Raw genomic sequence first — 21,657 nt, 5'->3', positions numbered from 1 at the left:
TCCCGTGTCCATCCACCGTTGGATTTGAGTTTAACGGCCTGGAAGCCGAAGGATTAAACATGAACGATCATGCGTCGTACACGTAAGACAGCTAACGGATAGAACGATGGATTGCATTTTCAGTTTAAGAGGACAAAGGATAGAGAGAAACCTCTACAGTCCCACAGTACCCAATAGTCCTCGCGCAATGGAAGCGGTTTCTCTCTCCACCGTTGCTTCCCATCATTTCTCTTCAACTCGTTCTTTACTTCCAGCAAGCTCTAGCTTCTGCAACCCGAGAACATCGACCAAATTTAGCTCTTCTTTGACTGGTTCCAGCCTCTCCATAGAACCTTGTTCAAGAAATCTTTTCACGGTAAGCAGTGAAAGAAGATAGTATGGAACCTACTTGTATCGGAAAGATCATTTACACTTCTGAATTTGAAATTCGTGGCGTAATTCTTTTTCGTCACATTTTATTTTTTATGAACTGCAGAGGGAGGTATGGACTTGGGTTCATTCGAGGAGTCTTACTGTTAGAAGGGAAATGCGAGGTGTTGTAAGAGCGGAAATGTTTGGGCAGCTGACTAGTGGCCTCGAAGCAGCTTGGAGCAAGCTCAAAGGAGAAGGTTTGCTTTGTGCTTCTTCTCTCTCTCTCTCTCTCTCTCTCTCTCTCTCTCTCTCTCTCTCTCTCTCTCTCTCTCTCTCTCTCGTTTTCCTGGAAGCCAATTAACTTCTTTGGGAATCTAGTGAAGTTGAGGTTTTTGAAAAAGAAATTGGTTCTTTGTTGAAGGGAGAAGTTGGTTGGTGCCTTTGGTTCACGCCTCATGTCTGTTTGCTTGAAAAATGATCATGGATATTTATCTTTGGAACTTCTACCATTGAAATTTGCCCGGTACTATATGCGTGCTCTCTCTCTCTCTCTCTGGTAAGCATTTGGGTCCTCGCTTATCAGCCTAGTCCGCGTTCTTCTTGGCCTTCCGTTGCTCTTTGAAGTCTTCAACTTGCACTCAGGCACTTCTCAATTTGGTTACACAATTCATATCTGAAAAACTCAAGTTGCTTCTGGAGCAACAGAAGTGAACATTGTAACTTTTTGGCAAATTACCTGGTTTTTATGTTAGTGTCAAGACTGTTTTTTTACATTCTATCGCTGAGACGGAAACATATACATGGTTTCCTTACTGAAGTTCAGTATATCAGAAAATTCGTGGCAAGTCTTGTTGGTACTTTGAGAATTTATTGAAAGAGACATGGCTATTCTTGGGAAATTTTGAGTTATGTCAAATGACTCAATGAAACCATCCTTGCTGGTTGGAACAAGACTAGATAGCTCTGTATTAATTGTATCTGTGGCAAAAATATCAATGAAGGTTGTATTAGATTGAGACAGACAAGAAGAAGGAATGCGTCTACCATCTGAGGATCCTAACTGATTATGATTCCACGGCTGAAACCATCTTAAGTCTTCTTTACTTTAGGCATTATTTAATTAGTGAAATTGACTAAATTACAGTGACAATGCACAACTTAGTACTAAATGATGTTGAAAGGGGACTGAAGTTGGCTACATCTTGAATGCTTTGAATAGAATCACTGGTTTTAGATTTTCAGATACGAGTGTAGGAAACATATAAATATTTATTCTGGTCTATGAATTGCAAAAGGCATCTCCAACATCATTTGGCTAGCATCTTTTATGGTGGGGGAAAAGATAGCTTAACATATTATGGAAGTTATGGAGTAGTAATGGCTGAGAAAGTAAGGAATGCTTTCAAGGTTACTGTATTAAGTATGAGTCAAATAAGGAGCTCTTTGTTATTCTTTGTCCATGAAGCATTCTATCCCCTATTACTTGTGTTCTACTCTTTTCTGCTAGGTTTCTCAATATTGCAAGAATATTTATTTTTCAGAATGTGGTAGGAGTTTTACTGAAAATTAGAGTTCCACTAGAAGAGACCCATGCAATGCACTGGCTGCTGTTAAAAGATGCCGATGTTAAATGAGAGTGATTACATTCAGTTTTCTTTTTATCATGAAACTGAATCTGTTGTAACTTCTAAATAGTCCCTGTTTGATTTTTTTTTTTAAATAAAAAACTACAAAATTCTAAAGGGATCGGGAAGCAAAAGAGAGTAAGCTGATGTGGATAATTGCATTTTAGAATATAGTATAGACTAGAAGACCCCCATGTGATGCACGGGCTGGTGTTAAAAGATGACCATGTTTTACATGGGAATGATTACGAGTTTCCTAATAAAAAGGAAACTAAATCAGTTGTGAGTAGCCCATGTTTTATCTTTTTTATTTTTTAATTAAAATCCACAAAATTCTAAGGGGGTATGGAAGCAAGAAGAGAACCATGCGATGCTCGGGCTGGTGTTAAAAAGATGCCCATCAACATTCGGTTTCTTAACTAAACCGGTTGTGGGTGAGCTTAAATGTCCCAAATATTTAATTTCTTATTTTAAAAAACAAAATTCTTAAGGGGTTGGGAAGCAATTTGAGGAGTCTGATGTGGACAACTGCATTTTAGAATATGGTATAGATTTAGTGCTACAGAACCTGATTTGCTAATTTTCTCTTCTTGGAGCTGACAACTTTAATTCTTCAATATCCTCAGTAATTTTCTCCTTTATCTACTTCAAAACTCTTTATCAATCATATTGCTATGGTAACTATCCTGAACTCAGTGGTCCGAGTGAGGGATATAATGAACCAATGATCCAACCAAACTGATGGTTGTAGCAGGGAAGATTCCTCGAAAATGATTTGGGTCTGATGAAAATATAAAAGAATTTCATGGGGAGGAACCACTCAGTGTGGGCAGAGTTGTTCTGTCTCCCCTTGAATGGCTTTGTCCAATTTGTTTGGTGTAGTGTTGAGAGATGCTCAATAATGGTGTAAACTGGATGGAAATAAATGTAGTTAATGCTGGTTGTAGACAAGACAATATGAAAATATGAAAATGTCAGAAATTTAGAATAGAGAAATCAAGGAAAGAAAGGGGAGTGGGTTGAATTGCACAGCCATGAATAAAGTATTTGGTATTTCTCCTTAGTACTCTAATCCGGTATCGGAGTCACATCAGTTAGTCAGAGATTTCGCATCTCTAAATTTATAATTTAGCCAGACCACTAAGAGAAGCTCATAATGCTAAGGATAATTACTTAAGGATTTTTTTTGGCCAATGTTTTTGAGCATAGACCAATAACATAAGCAAAGACAAAATCATATATATTGGCAAGCATCCCCTTAGTTTGTTGGTCTGTCTATGCTCAAAGCATACAGGTAAACACACACAAATACCGACTTCTATTGCTTATGTAGGAAAAAATCATTATCTAATGATGGTCCTTACCATCCGGGTGCTGGGAGGTGTAGACTGGATATGGACTTAACCTTTGGCCTTTTTTTCGCATGTGGCTTCTATCAGACTCGAACTGCTTTTTCATGCTTTTTTGAGAAAAAGAGTAGCTTTATAAAAGAGAGAAAAGAGAGTACATGAGATGATGTACAAAGGGCTAATCACACACAGGTTACAAAGGCATTATACTATTACTATATAAGTTTTCCTTGTAAGCACTAGACTTAGCTAATTTATCTTCTACAGAGTTTAAATTCCTGGGGTTCCAGATTAAAGATGCATTTAAGGCGTATATCAGATCTCTAGCCTCGTCTAGGTAGTGAGCCAATCTCCAAGGTCCTCAAGCCACTTTATTGTGTTGCTAGAATCACCATTGACCACCAGGTCAGTCAGGTCATTTAACACTGCTACGACTTTGGCCGTTGTAGAGCCTGCAGTCCTTCCTTCTCTTCCCTTGATTGGGGAAGGTTAGTAGCTCTTATAGCACTAGGTGAAGAGAACAGCATCTTCACCAGGTTCTGCTGAAGCATGTTTAGAGAGAAGTCTTTGTACATCTCTGAATTCAGCACCCACAAATTGTGTAAGTGAGAGATATGAGAGCTTAGGCCTTCCAAGGTTCTAGCATGCGGTTGTTTTGTTCTTCCCAAACACCCACATGACTGTTTGGGCCACTGTGTTGCAGTAGAGTTTGCCCCTTTGACCTAGCCCTCTCCCTTGCCATTGCCACAAAAAAATCCTTGATGCTTTTAGGAAATACTCAGTTGTAGCTGATCAGATTTAAGACATCGCTCCATATTTTCCTAGTTTCTGAGCAGTGAAGAAAGAGGTGCTCGGCTGACTCTCCATTGTTGAGACAAAGAACACAGACATGGGGGGAAATGCACAATCTACCAGAGTGCTTTTTTGGTAAAAGATCACAAGTATTTATCCTTTCCAAACAGGCTTCCCAAACAAAGAAGCAACTTTAAGGGGGATGTGACCAATCCCAACTTCCTAAATGGGAACCCAGAATTTGATTCTTCCGATGCCAAGGCCCTGAAAAAGGAATTGGTTGAAAACTTCCCAGAAGGAAGGAGTTTCCAGATTCTTGTGTCTTGTTTTGAGGGGGAAATGTAGACCTCCCTTAAGGCATGTGTTAGATCTGCTAACTCAGCAATATCTACATCCCTTAAGGGTCTTCTTTAACTTAGATTCCAGCTTAAAGAAGAAGACAAGTATGAAAGGCAAGAAGTTATGGTGCCTGCTTGGTTCTCCCCACCACAGATTAGTCGAGAATTTAATTTTAGATCCATTACCTACTCTAAATATATCTAATAAAAGGGATAAAAGAAGAATAGGTAGAACCGATACCTTCCAAGGATTGTTGGCTTTCACTCGATTCAAGTGGACCTTGCTTATCCCACCTGTTGGCATGCTTTCCATATTTTCTGCTGACAACTGAGGCCCATAGAGTATCTTCCCAAGAGAGCTACATTTCTTTCCTTGATTCAACCTATTCCGAGGCCCCCTGCTTCCCTTGATCTACACACTTGGTCCCAACTGACTAAGTGGTTCTTCTTCTCTCCACCCCCATCCCACAAGAAATCCTGTTGCAACTTTTCAATTCTGTTTTTTTGGCCCCAAAATTTTATCATTGCACCGTGCAATGGTCCCTTATATATTATATGCATGCTTTCAAATTCTTAGACAATGTATTCTATGCATGCTTTCAAATTCTTAGACAATTACATTTTCCATGTTTCTTGTTGTTGATAAACTATGTCGTACATATTTATCACTTTTAGAACTCTCCATGTTTCTTGTTATGATACTAGATACCTGTACATGCCTACCATATTTGTGCCAGAAAACATAATTGGACAACTAACTACATTTTCTATATTTCTTGTTGCTGATAAACTATGCTTTATATATTTATCACACTAATTACAAGTTTACAACTATCCATGTTTCTTGCTATGATACCAGGATCCTGTGCATGCCCAATATACCAGTACTGGGAAATGTAGTTAGCCAACTAACAACATTTTGCATATTTCTTGTTGTTGGTATACTATGTAATCATAATAAAATACCATTCATTCATCAATATATATATATATACTGTGTAATCATGTATTAAATATTCATCAAACTAACTGCAACTTTCCATGCTTCTTGCACTGGTGTCAGACATGATACTTACCAGATATGACACCAGATGCTGCATGGATACTTCTACATTCTACAGTATTAAGATTTCTAAAATATTTAAAGTGGCAGGTTTCAACAAATTATACTATAAATAAAACCCATACATGTTAGAAACTTAATTAAATTTGACAAGACATAAGTCTCGAGAAATGGCGTTCAGCTTTAGAAATTGGATATAAAAGCATATATGAACATATTAGTGTATTAAATAGGATAAACACTCCTGCATCTGTGTCCAGAATTTAGGAAACGCAGAGCCATATTCCCGTTTCCCTTATTCTGTATCTGGGCATTATAGGTTTCTTGTTGTTATAAAACTGCATCACACATTTCCTAGTTCTGTAATTTTAACGACCATTAAGGTCTGAAAGTTCCCACGTGGCCTCTATATGTCATGGTAGATATATGTAAGGGTTTTCAAATTCGGTTGATAACTGAAAACTGAACCGAACCAAACCAAATAAGTTAGTCCGGTTCAGTTAATTTGGGTATCAGTTTGATTTGGTTTTTGTTTTTTTAAAAAACCAGTTTTCGGTTTTGGTTCGGTTTGGCTGAGATTTTCAACCAAACCAAACTGAAAAGCGAATTAGTGTTGTTATTTAATTAAGTATATTAAATATTTAATGTTCTATTTAATACTTTATGCTAATTAGTTATTATATTTCCCAGTGACCAATTTGGAAACTCCCCATTGGCTTTAATTGTTTGTGAATAATTTTTTATTAATAAAATAGTTAATTAAAATCTAGACTAAACATTAATTGTTTGTGAATAATGGCCAATTTGCCAATTCCCCATTGGCATAGGGCTTTGGGCATAACTTTTAATTAATAATAGCTAATTAATTAAAAGCATTTGGCTTTGGGGCCATGCTAACTTTTAATTAATAATAGTTAATTAATTAAAACCATTGGGTTTTGGGGCCATTTTAACTTTTAATGAATAATACTTATTAATTATTAATTATTCATTAGTTGTTGAATGTTTATCATTTATGTGGAATTAGTGCCCAACCGAACTGAAAACGAACCAAACCAAACTGAATTTGGTTAGGGTCAGTTCGGTTCTGAACTCTAGTTCGGTTCGGTTTGGTTGGAGAAAATGGTCAAACCGAATAGTTGGTTGGGTCCTTGGTTCTAACCGAGCCGACCGATTGTACACCCCTAGATTTATGGTTCCAAGGTATATAGATTATCAAATGGGTAATGAACTTGAGTTTGGATATAGATGTTGGTCTTGCCATAAATATGGGCTTGGGCTTTTCAGTTTGTGCTTAGTATAGACTAAGTACTGTCCCCTGATCCTCTGTTGTTGTTTCTATGTGTGCTGAAAGTCTTACCATCGGGATGGGGGCTCCTAGATTGTGACAGATTCGGTCAGAGAGAGTTCTAGGTGCTCATGGATGCTTTGCTATTACATTACCAGGAAAGATCCTTGGTATCCAGGTTGATCCCCTTATTTAGATGTTTTCTTTTTTGAGATTTTACCTATTTGATTACCACCATCCTTGGTTTCCTTTTTTTTTTTTTTCTTTTGGGTGACCTCTGGTCACCTTCCTTGTAATTTTCCTTTTCCTTTTAATAAATTATATTTTATTATAAAAAATCTTAGCTAGAGAAAATTTGCTAAAAGGTAAGTTTTGTTTGGGGCTTTATAGACAAAGCAGATGCATATTTTATATATTATGCATAGAAGCCATTTTCATGGGATTAGGCATCTGTGGTTTCTTTTTGCTGCATGATGCTGGAACTTATTTGCACTTACTTTCTATTCATGAAATGAAATACCTGTTTTGTGCAAAACGACTAATTTCTTATTACCATTTTGATTGATATGGTATCATTTTATGATGTTTCTGTATTTCAGAAGTTTTGACCAAGGACAATATTGTGGAACCTATGCGAGATATTAGGAGGGCTCTTTTGGAAGCAGATGTTGGTATTCTGTTGTATGACTTGTACTGTATTTACAGGGAGAATTCATGCATTTTTCTATTACTGATAGGGAGAGGAAATAAAAGACTGATTATCATTATGTGGACAGGTAAGCCTGCCTGTTGTCAGAAGGTTTGTTCAGGCTGTAAGTGAACAAGTAGTCGGTGTTGGACTGATTCGAGGGGTGAGACCATATCAGCAATTAGTTAAGGTATTCAATATATCTAATGAATGCTATTTCTGAGAAAATCATGCTGATATTCATGTGTAACCAGATTGAGGAAATTGATCCATTATGGTTCCTAAACTTCTTAATGAGCATTGATAGTTTTCAATTAGGAGTTGGACATGAGACCTGTTTATTCCCATATGTCATCTGCGGTCATCATGATTCCAATTCAAGCTTGCCTCCACCCCTAGGGAAATAATATTTAAAATCCCTCTGAATCAACAGTTTGTGATGTTTATCCAAGCACAAGATGCATGTTGATTTTGTGTCTTAAGCATCATTAGATATTATGGACTTACAACTTGATCTGTGCAGGTTGTACATGATGAACTTGTCAAGTTGATGGGTGGAGAAGTATCTGAACTGACTTTTGCAAAATCTGGCCCCACAGTGATATTATTGGCTGGTCTACAAGGTGTTGGAAAGACAACTGTTTGTGCTAAGCTAGCTTTTTATCTTAAAAAGCTGGTGAAGTATGCTTAACTCTGTTCCTTGTGCACATGCTTCCCACACATTTATGTCTAATCTTAACATTGTTGACATAAATACATATAATGCTGACTACAGGGAAAGAGTTGCATGCTTGTTGCTGCAGATGTGTACAGGCCTGCTGCAATTGATCAACTTGTTATTCTGGGTGAACAGGTAATTTAGATTTTCAGTATGCAACCTGTTAGCATAGGGGTATTTCTGTCTTTATACCTTGATTGATGTTGCTGATCTGTAATGTTGTGTTGAAATATGTGCTCTTAACTTAAGTAAGGGCACATAGGTCTTTTCAGTTATGTTTTAATATTAATATAAATTCTTACTGGCCGAATGAGAGAGTACATGTTGACTCTTTCAGTTCGAACCAGAATTCTCTCTTCTCTCTTTCTCTCTTTCTCTCTTTCTCTATCATTCTCTCTTCTTCTACATAACTGAACTCAGTCAGGCCAAACTCTAAGGCAGACCTGAATTCTAACACAACCTTTTCTTCTTTCTAGTGATCATTTTTTTTATAAGTTTTCTTTCTAGTTATCATTCACTAAGGATTTTACTAAGAGATAGAAAAATGGAAACAAGAGTAGAAAGGGACCTCCCAAGAGATAGAAAGAGGGTGAATTAAACATAAAGTGTCATATGGTAGCAACCATTATTAAAGAAAGAAACTATTCTGGAGAAATTGTCCCAGTACAAGTTATTCCTCCCAACAACTGTAGCAAGGTTGTCATCCAGTAAGTGTTATTGGAACCCATCTGAACAAGATATTCACTCTGGACAGTAAGCTCTAGCCTCTCTTGTTGATAGCACAAAGCCCAAGAGCCTGGTGATCTTTTCTTCAACCATCACATAATATTGGTGGTTTGCCTCTATCGGATGATTTTTTGGATCACATTTTACAGGAGAGTAATCAGTTTGAAATTACTAATGTGATATTTTTAAGTATATATCAATATATAAAGTCAAGATACCCAAGTAACACCATACATAATTCACTTAAGTTAACTTGTGCAAGCTTTGTGTCTGGAATTTCTGAATAGGAGGGAGGGAGGAAGACATTCATTTGATTCTCATGTTTTTTACCAAGACATTACTAAGTGTTATGTTTACTAATTCCTTTAGCCTTTCAGTCTTGGAACTGTATGGTTTGTTCTTATTTTCATTTATAAAATGTTGACAGGTAGATGTTCCTGTTTATACAGCAGGGGCAGAGGTAAAACCTTCAGAGATTGCTAGGCAAGGTCTGGAAGAGGCAAAAAAGAAGAACATAGATGTAGTCGTAGTGGATACTGCTGGAAGACTACAGGTTCTACAACTGATACTTTTTGCATCTATAATTTTTTTCCTTTTGTGAATATATATTCACTGATTGATATGGGCCTTTTCTTTAATTGAAAAAAAATCAGATTGATAAAGCAATGATGGATGAGTTGAAGGAAGTGAAGCGTGAGTTGAATCCTACAGAAGTTTTGCTTGTGGTGGATGCAATGACCGGCCAAGAAGCTGCAGGTATTTGGACTTCCATTCATCCCACTTAGGATGAATTATTAAGGTTTTTAAGTACAACAAAAAGTATCATATCAGTCTATAAAATGTTTCCCTTTCTTTTATTAAGCAAAAAATTAGTTATTAGATTTTGCTAAGTTTCTTAGAATGTGATGTTGTAAGTACCTAGAATTGGACATCACACTACCTGCAATGAGCACCCACTTTAAAGACACATAGGCAGCTATTGCACAAATAATAGCGACACGGCGAAGTATCAAGGTGGTGGCACTGCATCCCCACACATCTGTCTCTCATGCATGCCAGTGGTTCCCCAATCCCTCATTGCAGCAGGATTATAACCCCACATTTTGCACACTTACATTGTGGTGTCACGACTTTCTCCTCTAGCACTATCACCATTGGGCCTTCTGTCTAGGTCCCTAGTGCATTCGTTGTATGTGAAGTCTCCTATTGCTCATTGCATTTCCTTAACACATCCTACGTTATAATGAAGATACTGTGGCACCTCATCATACTTTAGGCTTATGTCATGGCAAGGCTGTTCTAGTCTCTCATTGCACTCAAACCTTAAAAGGATATACCATGATTTCACCTAGCTCTATGTTGTTGGGTGCAAAGACTCTCGTGATCTCGTATCACGTCCTCATAACCTTACTCTACGATCTTGTCCCGCAATTACACATCTGTTCTATGCCACCCACTGCATAGCCTTAATCAGCACTTAAATGTTTTTGAAATGACATCTCTGTGGCACATATAATCAAAGTTCTAGAAGGGGTAGTAGCTACAGCCATATGCGAGCATCGGGAAAAAGTGGGAACTTGGGTACCAGCGTAACTGCATGGACACATCACATATGGTGAATTCCTAACTCTCGTGGTTTTAGATTTAACAAACTAGTCACTTTCCAAAGCTGGAAAGTTCCCTCCTTTTCCCCAAGAGAGTTTTCTATAAATAGGGGGTCTCTGAGGATCCCCAGACAGATTCTGATCTAGCCCTGTGTAAGCTCTGCCAAACTCAAGAATCAGTCTTCTCCCTCATACTTCCAGCCTCCCAGAAACCTTCCCACCTCTGTCATCTATCGACTTTCAGGTAGACCATATCAGTGCCTTTCCCCCTAGACTCACAGATGTAATTGGTGTGAATAAGCACAACACTTTATTTATGTTTATGGATATCCGGGAACACCTGTGAGTTGCTTCAGAAAAAGTTTAAAGGCAGACTATGCATCTCCTCTCATGTCTGTCCTCTGTGTCTTGGCGACGGGGAGACAACTGATCACATCATTCTCCACTGCCCAGTCACTAGAAAGATTTGGCACTTCTTCCTAAACCTAGTTGGTTACAGCTGGGTGTTCCTGGAGAGGGTGGTGGACATATTGTGGCAATGGCAAGGCAGAGAGGGCTAGGAAAAAGAGGAAGATTTTACTGGAATACAGTGACCCATGAAGTTTTGTGGGGCATTTGGGAAGAAAGGAACAATAGAACCTTTGAAAATAAAGCTAGAAATGTTGAAGATCTAACTTCCTACATCACACATCTCTGCAACCTTTTGGTAATCAATGCTGAAGTGTTCAAAGGTCTCTCCCTAAATGATCTCCAGAGAAACCTTCCAGAAATCCTACACTCCTCTCCAAGATCTGAGTGGACTATGAGACAGGCTCTTAGAGAAGAAGGAGAAATGACTCTAAACTGTGATGGTAGTGCCCAAGGATCCACAAGTCAAGCAGGAATTTTTTTTTTGGGGGGGGGGGTGGTGTAATCCAAGGGGAAAGGGGGAACATTTGCTGGGCTTAGTGGTCTGATTGGGAGGGCTGATGCCACAAAGGCAGAGATTTTGGCTGCACTGACAGGAATTCGCCTTGCCAAACGGCTAGGTTTATCCTCCTTAACCATTAAAGGGGATTCTGCAAATACTATTGCTTGGTTATAGGATAAGGGAGGGCCCTGGAGACTAGCCCACTTCTTAGCTGAAGCCAGGGATATCTTAGATTCTATGAATGTGAAGTTGGTCTGGATTCCTAGGGAGCAAAATTCTGTTGCTGATATCCTAGCAAAATCAGGGGTCTCTAGAGATTTCTTGTTTAGTGACAGTTGTTTGCCTTTGTAATCCTGCCAATCCTTTCTTGGCTTCAGTACATCCTATCATGTACTTCTGTTTCTTCTTCAATAAAAAAGTTACCTTTGCTTAAAAAAAAATCTGGGAACAATATTTGGTAGCGGCCTTTTTTAGTAATTTCTATCTTTTTTTTTTCCTTTGGAAGAATATTATACATGGTTCTCTATTTACTTGCTCAATGTTAAAAGCAAGATACAGAACACCTTTATAATGATAATTGTAGAATTTATGTAACTCTTGCACTGACATGTGCTGGTGTTGACTGTTGAGGACAGTTAACATGGAATCTTGTATTACATACCTTGGTAGTTGTTGAATGAAATTATTCATGAAGGCTTCTTAAAGTTTCTTGCATAGTTGTCATGGCACCAAGTTGAAGCTAGGCAACAAGGAAGTGCCTTGTAATCTATAGACACCTAGGCATCACCTAGGCAATGGACTTTTTAAAAAGCCTAATTCCTAGGGTAATCCCCTAGGTTTCATAGAAACCATCAATCATCTTTCACTAATAATTACCGATAATCTTCATTAAAGTATAAACTTCATACCAGAACATAGAAAATCGGCATATTCATGAGAAGAAAAAGAAGAAAGAAAAAGCTTAGAAAATATAGGAGCTGAGCCCTTGTTTTTGTCCTTGGAAAAGAACAAAAGGGTAGGTTGATCAAACTGTAACAAAGAAGAGTTAGTGCAATAAGGCCTATTAGAATATTAAAATCTCATAGAATAAAAAACATAAAAAATATTGTGGCACCTTGTACAAAAGCAACTAGATGCTTGGGTGAGGCAACCCTCTATGGGTGCCTTGTTGCCTAGACGTTGCTTTGAAAACTACGGTTGCTTATATTGATCAAAAAAGAAAACTATGGTTGCTTAATGACATGTACAGACATACAGTTGCCTATTCTGTTAGAGAGGTGAAATCAACACTTCCTTAGTGAGAAAGAGTAATATTATAACTGATGTAATTCAATATTCCTGTGATTGAATAACTTTTGATGGATATTGGGAAGGGTTAACTTCAACCTTGGAAATCAGATTCATACTTTTGTCACATTGTCCTACTGCCTTTCAACAATGGTATGCTTCGACATTTGAAAACCAATATGTACACCTATTCCACAACAAAGTAGTTGACCAAAAAAACAAATTGGATTACAAAGTTTGTCACAACCTACAAGAGAAATGGATTAGGTCTTCTGAGAAGTGGAGTATTTGGGAGGAAAGGAGCCTGTATGTTTTTGAGAATGTTGAGGCACCGTTTGAGGCCTTTAGACAATGAGCTATTTTTCTTCTCAGTTCTTGGATGTTAGTGCTAAGGAGTACCAAGGCATTTTTGGTAGCTGACATGTGACAAAACCTTCTTGAGATCAATCTTTTCCTAGGGGACTCTATCCATGGAAGACCACTATCCCCTCTTCCATGGAGGAACAGATTAGACTTCAATTTGATAGCTTTTATAAGGGGATTGAGGTATTCACTGGGATTGGAGGGGCTATCTTCAAGGAAAATGGAGGTTGTTTAGGGGTTTTGGTGGCCCAGTTGGTGGCATGGACTACTGAAATGGGAATGCAAGTTCTCTTAATGGGTATTCTAATATTCAAGGAAGCTACTATTTCATATTTGACCATTGAAGGTGATTTGGCTGATGGTATTTAATGGTGTCAAAGAGTAGGCAGTGGGCCAAAGTGTCTCGCTTGCTTGCTTAATGAAAACTGAGAATCCTTGGCAGGTTTGAGGTTCAGGATAGATGTATTTCTACGTAGATGAGTACTATTGTTGATGGTCCTTCTAACTTGGGAATAAGGTGGGGTTTTTTTCATATAATAATAAACTCCATTCCCACAATGTTCTTTTGTAGAGGTAACAGCTTCTCCATATGTAGTGTGTTAATGCATATGCCCATATACCCTCTCAGTGCAAAGCATATACACAAAGATATCCTTGAAAACCTTTTTCAACATTAGTCCAGTAGAGTGTTTCATTCACATATAGTTTCATTTTCTATGTGTAGAAAGGGCATTATAACTTTTTGATCAACTGGGGCTTGGTAGTAGGCTGCAAATGTTTTAGCCTTGTAGATATATAGTGTCTGATGTCAAGACGGCATTGGTTTCGTTGCACTTATACTTCCAATCTAGCCTATGGAGTTACTGAGTGATCTCCCAAAGCTTCACTCTTCTCGTGAGAAATAGATGATTAGATTCTGGTAGTTGAGAATCTGCAATGACTTGACCTTGGTGATTGGATGTTTCTTTAAGTAGCTAGATATTATTCTTTTATTTAATATTTTGTTCATCTTTAGCTTTTTTAACCTAAATTGCTGCCAATTGTTAATTGAGTAAATCAATACAATAAAGAGGGAAATGATATGAGAAGGTCCACTTTGAGAGGTGACCTCCTACAGCTGAACCCCAGTTTTAATTTATTACACAACATCCCACAAAAGAGTTTTTCCCCTCAAAACAAGGTTTAGTCAAATTACCAAGTGATTATAAGAAAATCCGCTTCAAAGTAGCTTCTTGATAAATGAAGGCATAGTTGTCAAGGTGACACCTAGGTGGCAAGGCGCCCATGGAGGGTCACCTTGCTTAATCACCCATCTATTTTTTACATGGTGCTATTATATATTTTTATATTCTTAAATTTTTGAGATTATAATAATAAAACAGGCATTTTTAAACTACATTATTCAGTTTTTGAGATAAAATACTAGTTTCTTTTTTCTTTTTTTATTAATTCTTAGTTTCTTCTTTTTCTCTTTCTTTTCTTCTTTTTCTAGGAGAAGAAAAGGGCTCAGTCCTCTATTTTCTAAATTTTTTCCTTCTTTTTCTTCTTATGAATATGTCGATTTTCAATGCTTTAATATGAAGTTTATACACTTCTATCTCTGAAGATTGAGGGTGGGTCTTGGTGCAATGGTTGAGTTGATCCATTGCAGCCTGGGTAACCAGGGTTCCAATCTTGGAAACAGCCTCTCTGTATGTGCAGGGGTAAGGCTGTGGGACATCTGTCCCTCTCCATACCCCGCATTGGTGGGAGCTCTGTTCATTGGGCTACCCCTTTTTCTATATTTTTATGAAGATTATAGATAATTACTAGTGAAAGATGGTTGGTGGTTTCTATAGAATATAGAGAATTACCCTAGGATAATACCTGATTTTTACTTAAAAAAAAAAAAACATTTCCTAGAAGATGCCTACACTTGGCACCTTGAGAACTAAGAATAAAGGGAAACAAGATTTCCGTAGCATGTATTTGTTCATGCCAAGGAATCATTCTCCTATACAACCTTTTTTACATAAAAATAATTTTGTTGTTTTTGTAAATCTCATGGCATTAGCAAAACATACTTTAGCGGTATCAATAATTTAGCAAATTTAGTGTATTACTAATAAATTTCTAAAGTCCACTTCAACTGTAGTTACAAGAATACCTAAAATGTGTTGCATATATAATGCAGTTTGAATTTTCATGCATGCAATGTCTATCATGAACACAATATCCAACGGAACATTGTCCCTCATGTGATTTGCTGTATTCTTCATAAGGAATCTAAGTAGTAGTTTTGAGAATAACAAAAGCTAAGGAGATGCTGATAAAGCAAGAATATATCTTTTGCTTACGTTATTATTTGACATCTATTTTTTGTGGGGTTTAAAGCTTTCCAGGTTTATGTTTGAATTAGACCTACTCGTTTTTACCTTTTTATTTTTTTTTACAATTGACTATACGTCTTTACTTGGAACTTTTTATATATAGTTTCTATCTTTTTTCCTCAATGTAAATATATCACTGTTTATTTATCTTGTTAGGAAACTTCTTTTTGCAGCATTGGTTACAACATTCAATCTTGAGATTGGAATTACTGGTGCTATATTGTCAAAGCTAGATGGTGATTCTAGAGGTGGAGCTGCTCTAAGTGTCAAAGAGGTTGGCTTCTCTTAATCTTGGATATTCTTTAGTAAGACATCTTAAGACTCAAAAATTTTCTGAAGACACAGCGAGGAGAAAAAAATACAATAATGAAGCCATAAATAATCAAATGGACAAGTATACCCTCTCATCCCCCCCTCAAAAAAAGAAAGAAAAACAGAAGTTGAGGCAAGCCAACTAAAACAAGGGAAATTGTGGAATAATAGTAAAATAATCTAAACTGTACCCATTTCTTGGTACAATGGTAAAATCTTGGGCTGTCAAGGAGGGTGGTGAGAGAGTTTATCTCCCCCTCCTTGTAATTAATCATTTGTTTGATTAATGAAAGTTTTGTTATTGATCAAAAAAAGGAGGCTGGTTTTGAGTTTGAAGGTGACCACTTTGTGTAAAAAATGCAGGTCCCGCATAACTTGCCTCAATTGATTATTTGGAATATCAGGAGCCACTGTTGGATGGGCCCCACCTAAGAGCGTAACTATACCAAAAGTTAGCATTACAACATGATTTTTCAACCAACTCCTTTATGTGTTTTCCAAAGCTTCCATAGAGTTCTATTAGAACTTCTTTCTACTGCCATATATAAGAGCAAAAGGCCAAAAATATCATTATCATGTTTGAAGCTGCTCTTGCCCAGAAGATATCCATGCTTGGACCAAGCAAATGATAATTTACAATCCTCTGAAAATTGAATATGCAACAAATTTTAGAGTGGAATCCCAGATCAGTTTTTCCTGTTGGCTCAGACTCAAACTTTAACCCAAAAAAAAAATCATGGAGAAATCCAAGAACTCTACAAGGGAGAGATTGTTGGTTTGGAGGCCACATGATGGAAGGCCAGGTGGCCCAAAAAGGAGAGGTTAAGAGTGAGGTCTGAAGAACGAAATTTTGAACAAAAAGAAGCTTGAATTGAAGTAGTCAACTTGTAGTAGTTTGGATTGTTTTTCTTAATAGATGCACAAAATTGGACAAGTGAAATTGTGTTCATTATTAAGACCTCCCTGTCTTAGTTAAACCAACCACTCCTATTTATTTATCGGTGGCTCTTTTCCTAGATATTTATTCCATGTCCTTAATTTTTTTTTTGGAAGAAGAAATAGATGCACAAAATTGGACAAGTGAAATTGTGTCCATTATTCAGACCTGCCTGTCTAGTTAAACCAATTTATTGTTGGTTCTTTTCCTAGATATTTCTTTCATGCCCTTCAAATTTTTGAAGTCTTCCTATAGAGGGAGCAGTTACAGATCTATCTCAATTATCTGATGATTAATGATTAGGCCATGATAGGTATCAGGGAAGCCAATCAAGCTTGTAGGACGGGGAGAACGTATGGAAGATCTTGAACCATTCTATCCGGACCGTATGGCTGGACGCATCATAGGAATGGGAGATGTCCTTTCATTTGTGGAGAAAGCACAAGAAGTTGTGAGTGTCTAACCAGTTTCATTATGTCTTGCATGAAAGAAAAGTAGTACAATGTGTACTTTATCTGAATTGTGTAACTAGATGCGGCAAGAGGATGCAGAGGAGTTGCAAAAGAAGATAATGAGTGCAAAATTTGACTTCAATGACTTCCTAAAGCAGACCCGTGCTGTTGCACGGATGGGTTCCATGACACGTGTTATTGGAATGATTCCAGGCATGGGGAAGGTAAAAGCATTTGATTTTTGTTACATTCTTGTTTTTGTTGGTACTTTTCTGCAGCTGCCATCTATATTTTCTGTATACAGTAGTATATTGAAACCTAACAACTCAGCTCAACTCAGAAGATCATCGAGTCTAATTCTACTCAATGACTTGGGTGTATACTCAATCAGTCTAGATAAAAAGATGTTAAAAGGTTATCATGAGTTTAAGTTGCCCTAATCTTGGCATGGTTGAGACTTACTCTGATATTTACTGATCAAAAAGAAAAAAAAGGAAAAAAACCTTTGGTTATATCAAGGTGAATCTGGGTGGTGTGCCCACTCAAAAATCCCATCAAGTTGAGTCAACTGGTCAAGTTTTAAAACTATGACATGCTAGACTTATTCATTCTAGAGGCTATTTTGGTTATTTGTGAATCTGAGATGGGACAAATAGTGAACCTGCAGATTAAATTTCAATTGTATTTAGTAGACTGAAAATTATATGCTCAACATCCTTGAAGTATGTATTTACAGGTAACTCCTGCACAAATTCGAGAAGCAGAGAAGAGCTTAAAGATAATGGAAGCAATGATTGAAGCAATGACCCCCGGTCTGTTCTTTTTCTTTTTCTGTTTATTTTCCTGTAATACGTGATTTTTGAGATTTGAATTAGTCATGTCAATGTACCTATCCAATGTGCTTATTAGACCTTGCCATGGATGACTCTTTACACTTTAGGCCTTTACATGGAGCTGGACTATGTCAGGCTTAAATGCTGAAAATGAGGGAAGAAATAGTATATGTTCAAGACCATGCTTAAACCTGGTTTGAATGGAGACAGTTTCAAATTTATTCAATATTCATGCCTAACACTGGCTCAACAGTAGATAGACCGTTTTGGTACTCAGCTCCTCTCGGCTGTGGATGGGATGATGTTGACAGAGGACTGAATTCAGATAGAATCGAACCTAAACCAAGCTTAGTCTATTAGAATCCCTAGTACAATATCTGACATAAAGAATATTACCTTTGCTAAATGCAGTTGTCAGAAATTGCATAATGGTAGCACTATACCTGATCCTCTGAAAATCCATTTCTTGAATACATTACACTACTTTTGAATTCAATGAATACTATTTTCCAAATTTCTGTTGAAGTTGTTCAATTCATATCTTTATTATTCTCCTTTACTTTGCAGAGGAAAGGGAAAAGCCTGAATTATTGGCAGAATCCCCTGAAAGGAGAAAAAGAGTAGCTCAAGATTCGGGGAATACAGAACAGCAGGTATGCAGATGTTGGCACCATCATTTTGGTTTCCACTAAAGCAGGCCGAAATAGTCCAACATAAACTTAGCCACAACAGAAGGACAAGATGTGATAACCACTTTAGATTCCAAAGGATTTCAATGTTGTCACTTTAGATTTGACTGAGATCAGATCATTTTTATAATCTTCTCAATGAATAAGATTATGCACAGCTTATACTGGCATGCCTCGTCTATTTGTATAGGCCTTTTTTTATTTTTTAGTTTAAAATACAATTACCTTTTATCTATAAAAATCTATTAAAATAAGTTAACCTGGGTTAGTGATTGATAAGAATTATGGCAAGCAAGCCAGTGGCAAACTTCTCTTGGATTCATGGCTCGGAAAATTTCTTGGCCAAAGCATTGGCCAATCAAAGGGTAAACAGTGTACTCAGTTTGACGGATATATATTTTTTTTGATAATTGAAATGATTTTCTAAATCAGCAATAAAAATAGTACAAAGTCCTCATGGAAAGGTACGAGTTGCAACCTCTCCAGGCTAGTTGAGTACAGATTTCCGAATTAATAACAACTTACATAGAAGCACAAAAAAGATCTTCCTTAGAAACCCCCTGTTTGGCTAGAGCATCAGCCAAAGAATTAGCAGACCTACTAACCCATTTTACCTCAACTCTCATATTGCTGGTTAACCACTTTACTTTTTTTATGAGATCTTTGTAGCCCCAAATGGTGGTATTCAAGTTTAAGAGCCACCTGGTTACCACCTGAGAGTCCCCTTCAACTAGGAGATGCTCCACCCCAAGCTGGTTGGCGATCTGAATTCATTGTACTGCAGCAAGTATTTCTGCCCTTGTGGAATCCCCCACTCCTACCGATCCTGAGAATAGGGAAATTATGTTGCTGTCCTTATTTCTCATGACACCCCCTATACCTGAAGGCCCGGGATTGCCTTGGCTGCTTCCATCAAAGTTTAGCTTAATGATACCTTCCAAAGGCGGAACCCATTCTGACAGAATTCTATCATTCTTTGTTGAAGTGTTGACTATTACTAGTCAATTTCTCCACAAATCATCAAAGGAGAAGTCATCAAAGATATCCACAGTTTTCGGCCAAAGGATTGCTCTTGTTAGGATACAATCCTTCATTTCATCTAACCCTCTTTCCTTCTCTAAAAAAATTATTGCATTCCTTTCCTCCCAAAGAGTCCACAGAGTGGCTGCCCTGACACATCTCCACATGACCTTACCTCTTCTAGTGTGCCAAACAAAGACAGATGGGTTGAATAACAAGCTTAAATCAGAAGGCAGAGACCACCTACCTCCAAATAGACAAAGGCTCCACCTCCATATATCTGTAGCAAAGGAACAGGAGATCAGCAAATGGACACAGTCCTCATTCTCGGCCTTACACAAGGAACACCAATTTGGGGAAAGACAAAGCGAGGGTCTCTTTTTCTGTAAGTTTTCCAAATATTGATCTTCTCGTAGAAGACTTCTCAGCAGAATACAGTAATTTTTGGGGGAATAGGTCGTGCCCAGACTTCTTTGACAGGGAATCCTTGGGAAGAGGGGTTAGAGCTCAGTAGTTAAAATAAAAGGGTAGGTGGAAGATTCTATCCTACATTGTAGGATGCCTGACATACTTGTATGTATTTTATTCTTTTTCAATATCTAATTAAAGTCATTAATTGCCCGATCAAATAAAAAAAAAAAGAAAAAGAAAAAGCTAACCTCGCACCACTTTCATAACTGTTTCAGGTAAGCCAACTTGTTGCCCAACTTTTCCAAATGCGTGTTCGTATGAAGAATTTGATGGGAGTAATGGAAGGAGGATCAATTCCCGCACTAAGCAATCTTGAGGAGGCACTTAAAGCTGAACAGAAGGTTCCTCTCTCTCTCTCTCTCTTATATGTGTATGTGTGTGTGTTGGGGGGGGGGGGGGGGGGGCTGGGTATGTATATAAAAAATTAAAAATCACATATTTATTCCCTATTTTCAGCAAATTATTCTAAAAATGTGCAAAGAAAGACAGAAATTATTCTTACTATCCTCTGTAGTTAGATACCAGGTTGGTGCATGTGTGTTGTGAAAGAATTATAAATTTGAAATACGAGGTACCTGTTCTTGGCACCAAAGAGATGTGTAAACCCAAACTGCATTTTGTTCTGCTAGTAACATGTCATGAAAAAGGTCATGATTTATGAAACAGGGAGTTTTATTACTTTTGTTTATTGTTTATATCATTAGGGGGGTGGTATTCATTGAACATAAGCAATTACAGGACCAGACCCATTTGGCCAGCCGCTAGGGGTTTCTGCTTGAGTGTTTGTCTGCTACTTGACATTTTCCCAGGGTAACATAGAACATGGCAAAGCTCAAAATTGCCTCACTTTTCTATGGAAAATAGAACCTTTCTGTTGTTTTAGAAAAACGAAGTTTCTAACTACTGTTTTGGTAATTAGCTTGTAACATTTATTTTTTTATTTTGAATGGTAGTGATCACCTTTTAGGTTTATTTTTGAGTTGCCCTTTTGAAGTATCAGTGCTTTTCTTATTTGTTTATTTATTTCCTTTCTGTATCAGGCTCCTCCTGGTACTGCAAGGAGGAGGAGATCAGAATCTAGGAGGCAATTTGCAGATTCAACATCAGCAAGGACAAACCCTCATGGTTTTGGGACCAGGACTTGAGAATTAAATCTAATCCACTGCTGAAGGTTCAGATCACCGTTCATTCCTCAATACCCCCCCGCGGGTAAACTCTAAAAAAAAGGGCCCATTCTTCTGTCTACTTCTAATCTAGTACTCATTATAGAATTACCAGGAATTTTCATGAACCAGAAATTCCTCGAGTTGTCAAAATGAGTTAAAAAACTTAGTATCCAACAAGTAATGTAAGAGAACATTACTAATTCAATTAGTTAATTAAATTCTGCGTTCTAAATGCAGAATGAATACTTGCAATTCAGAAGGATGGGAAGTTGCTATATATTTTATGGTTTTGGCGTGAATCAAGCA

The 21,657-nt window shown here is 37.4% G+C and overlaps 1 protein-coding gene across 2 annotated transcripts; it reads left to right on the top strand.

Moving 5' to 3' along the window:
• The first annotated feature begins 141 nt into the window (after positions 1-141).
• On the top strand, positions 142-21,657 carry LOC148847453 (signal recognition particle subunit SRP54, chloroplastic). Of its 2 annotated transcripts, XM_088948467.1 has the most exons (16): positions 158-355; positions 476-608; positions 773-907; positions 7,406-7,473; positions 7,583-7,684; positions 8,018-8,170; positions 8,270-8,347; positions 9,366-9,491; positions 9,592-9,694; positions 15,645-15,745; positions 17,034-17,171; positions 17,253-17,396; positions 17,909-17,984; positions 18,573-18,658; positions 20,401-20,526; positions 21,226-21,657. In XM_088948467.1, the coding sequence occupies exons 4-16, from the start codon at positions 7,438-7,440 to the stop codon at positions 21,328-21,330; spliced, it is 1,374 nt and encodes a 457-aa protein (XP_088804593.1). In that variant the 5' UTR covers positions 158-355; positions 476-608; positions 773-907; positions 7,406-7,437; the 3' UTR covers positions 21,331-21,657. The 2 variants fall into 2 exon arrangements, with proteins under 2 accessions (XP_088804592.1, XP_088804593.1); XM_088948466.1 differs by lacking the exon at positions 773-907 and having other exon boundaries at positions 142-355.

Source organism: Nelumbo lutea, chromosome 6 (assembly GCF_056320005.1).
Source record: "Nelumbo lutea isolate HS-2025 chromosome 6, American lotus-T2T, whole genome shotgun sequence".
In the NCBI taxonomy this organism is placed as follows: domain Eukaryota; kingdom Viridiplantae; phylum Streptophyta; class Magnoliopsida; order Proteales; family Nelumbonaceae; genus Nelumbo; species Nelumbo lutea.
Note: the sequence above shows the minus strand (reverse complement) of the source record. Positions and strands in the feature narration are given on the sequence as shown.

Excerpts from the sequence above, each read along its gene's own strand:
- LOC148847453 (XM_088948466.1), top strand. The coding sequence starts at position 188 with ATGGAAGCGGTTTCTCTCTCCACCGTTGCTTCCCATCATTTCTCTTCA. Across the intron at positions 609-7,405 it reads GAGCAAGCTCAAAGGAGAAG|AAGTTTTGACCAAGGACAAT; the intron begins GTTTGCTTTGTG and ends TCTGTATTTCAG. Across the intron at positions 9,492-9,591 it reads ATACTGCTGGAAGACTACAG|ATTGATAAAGCAATGATGGA; the intron begins GTTCTACAACTG and ends AAAAAAAATCAG.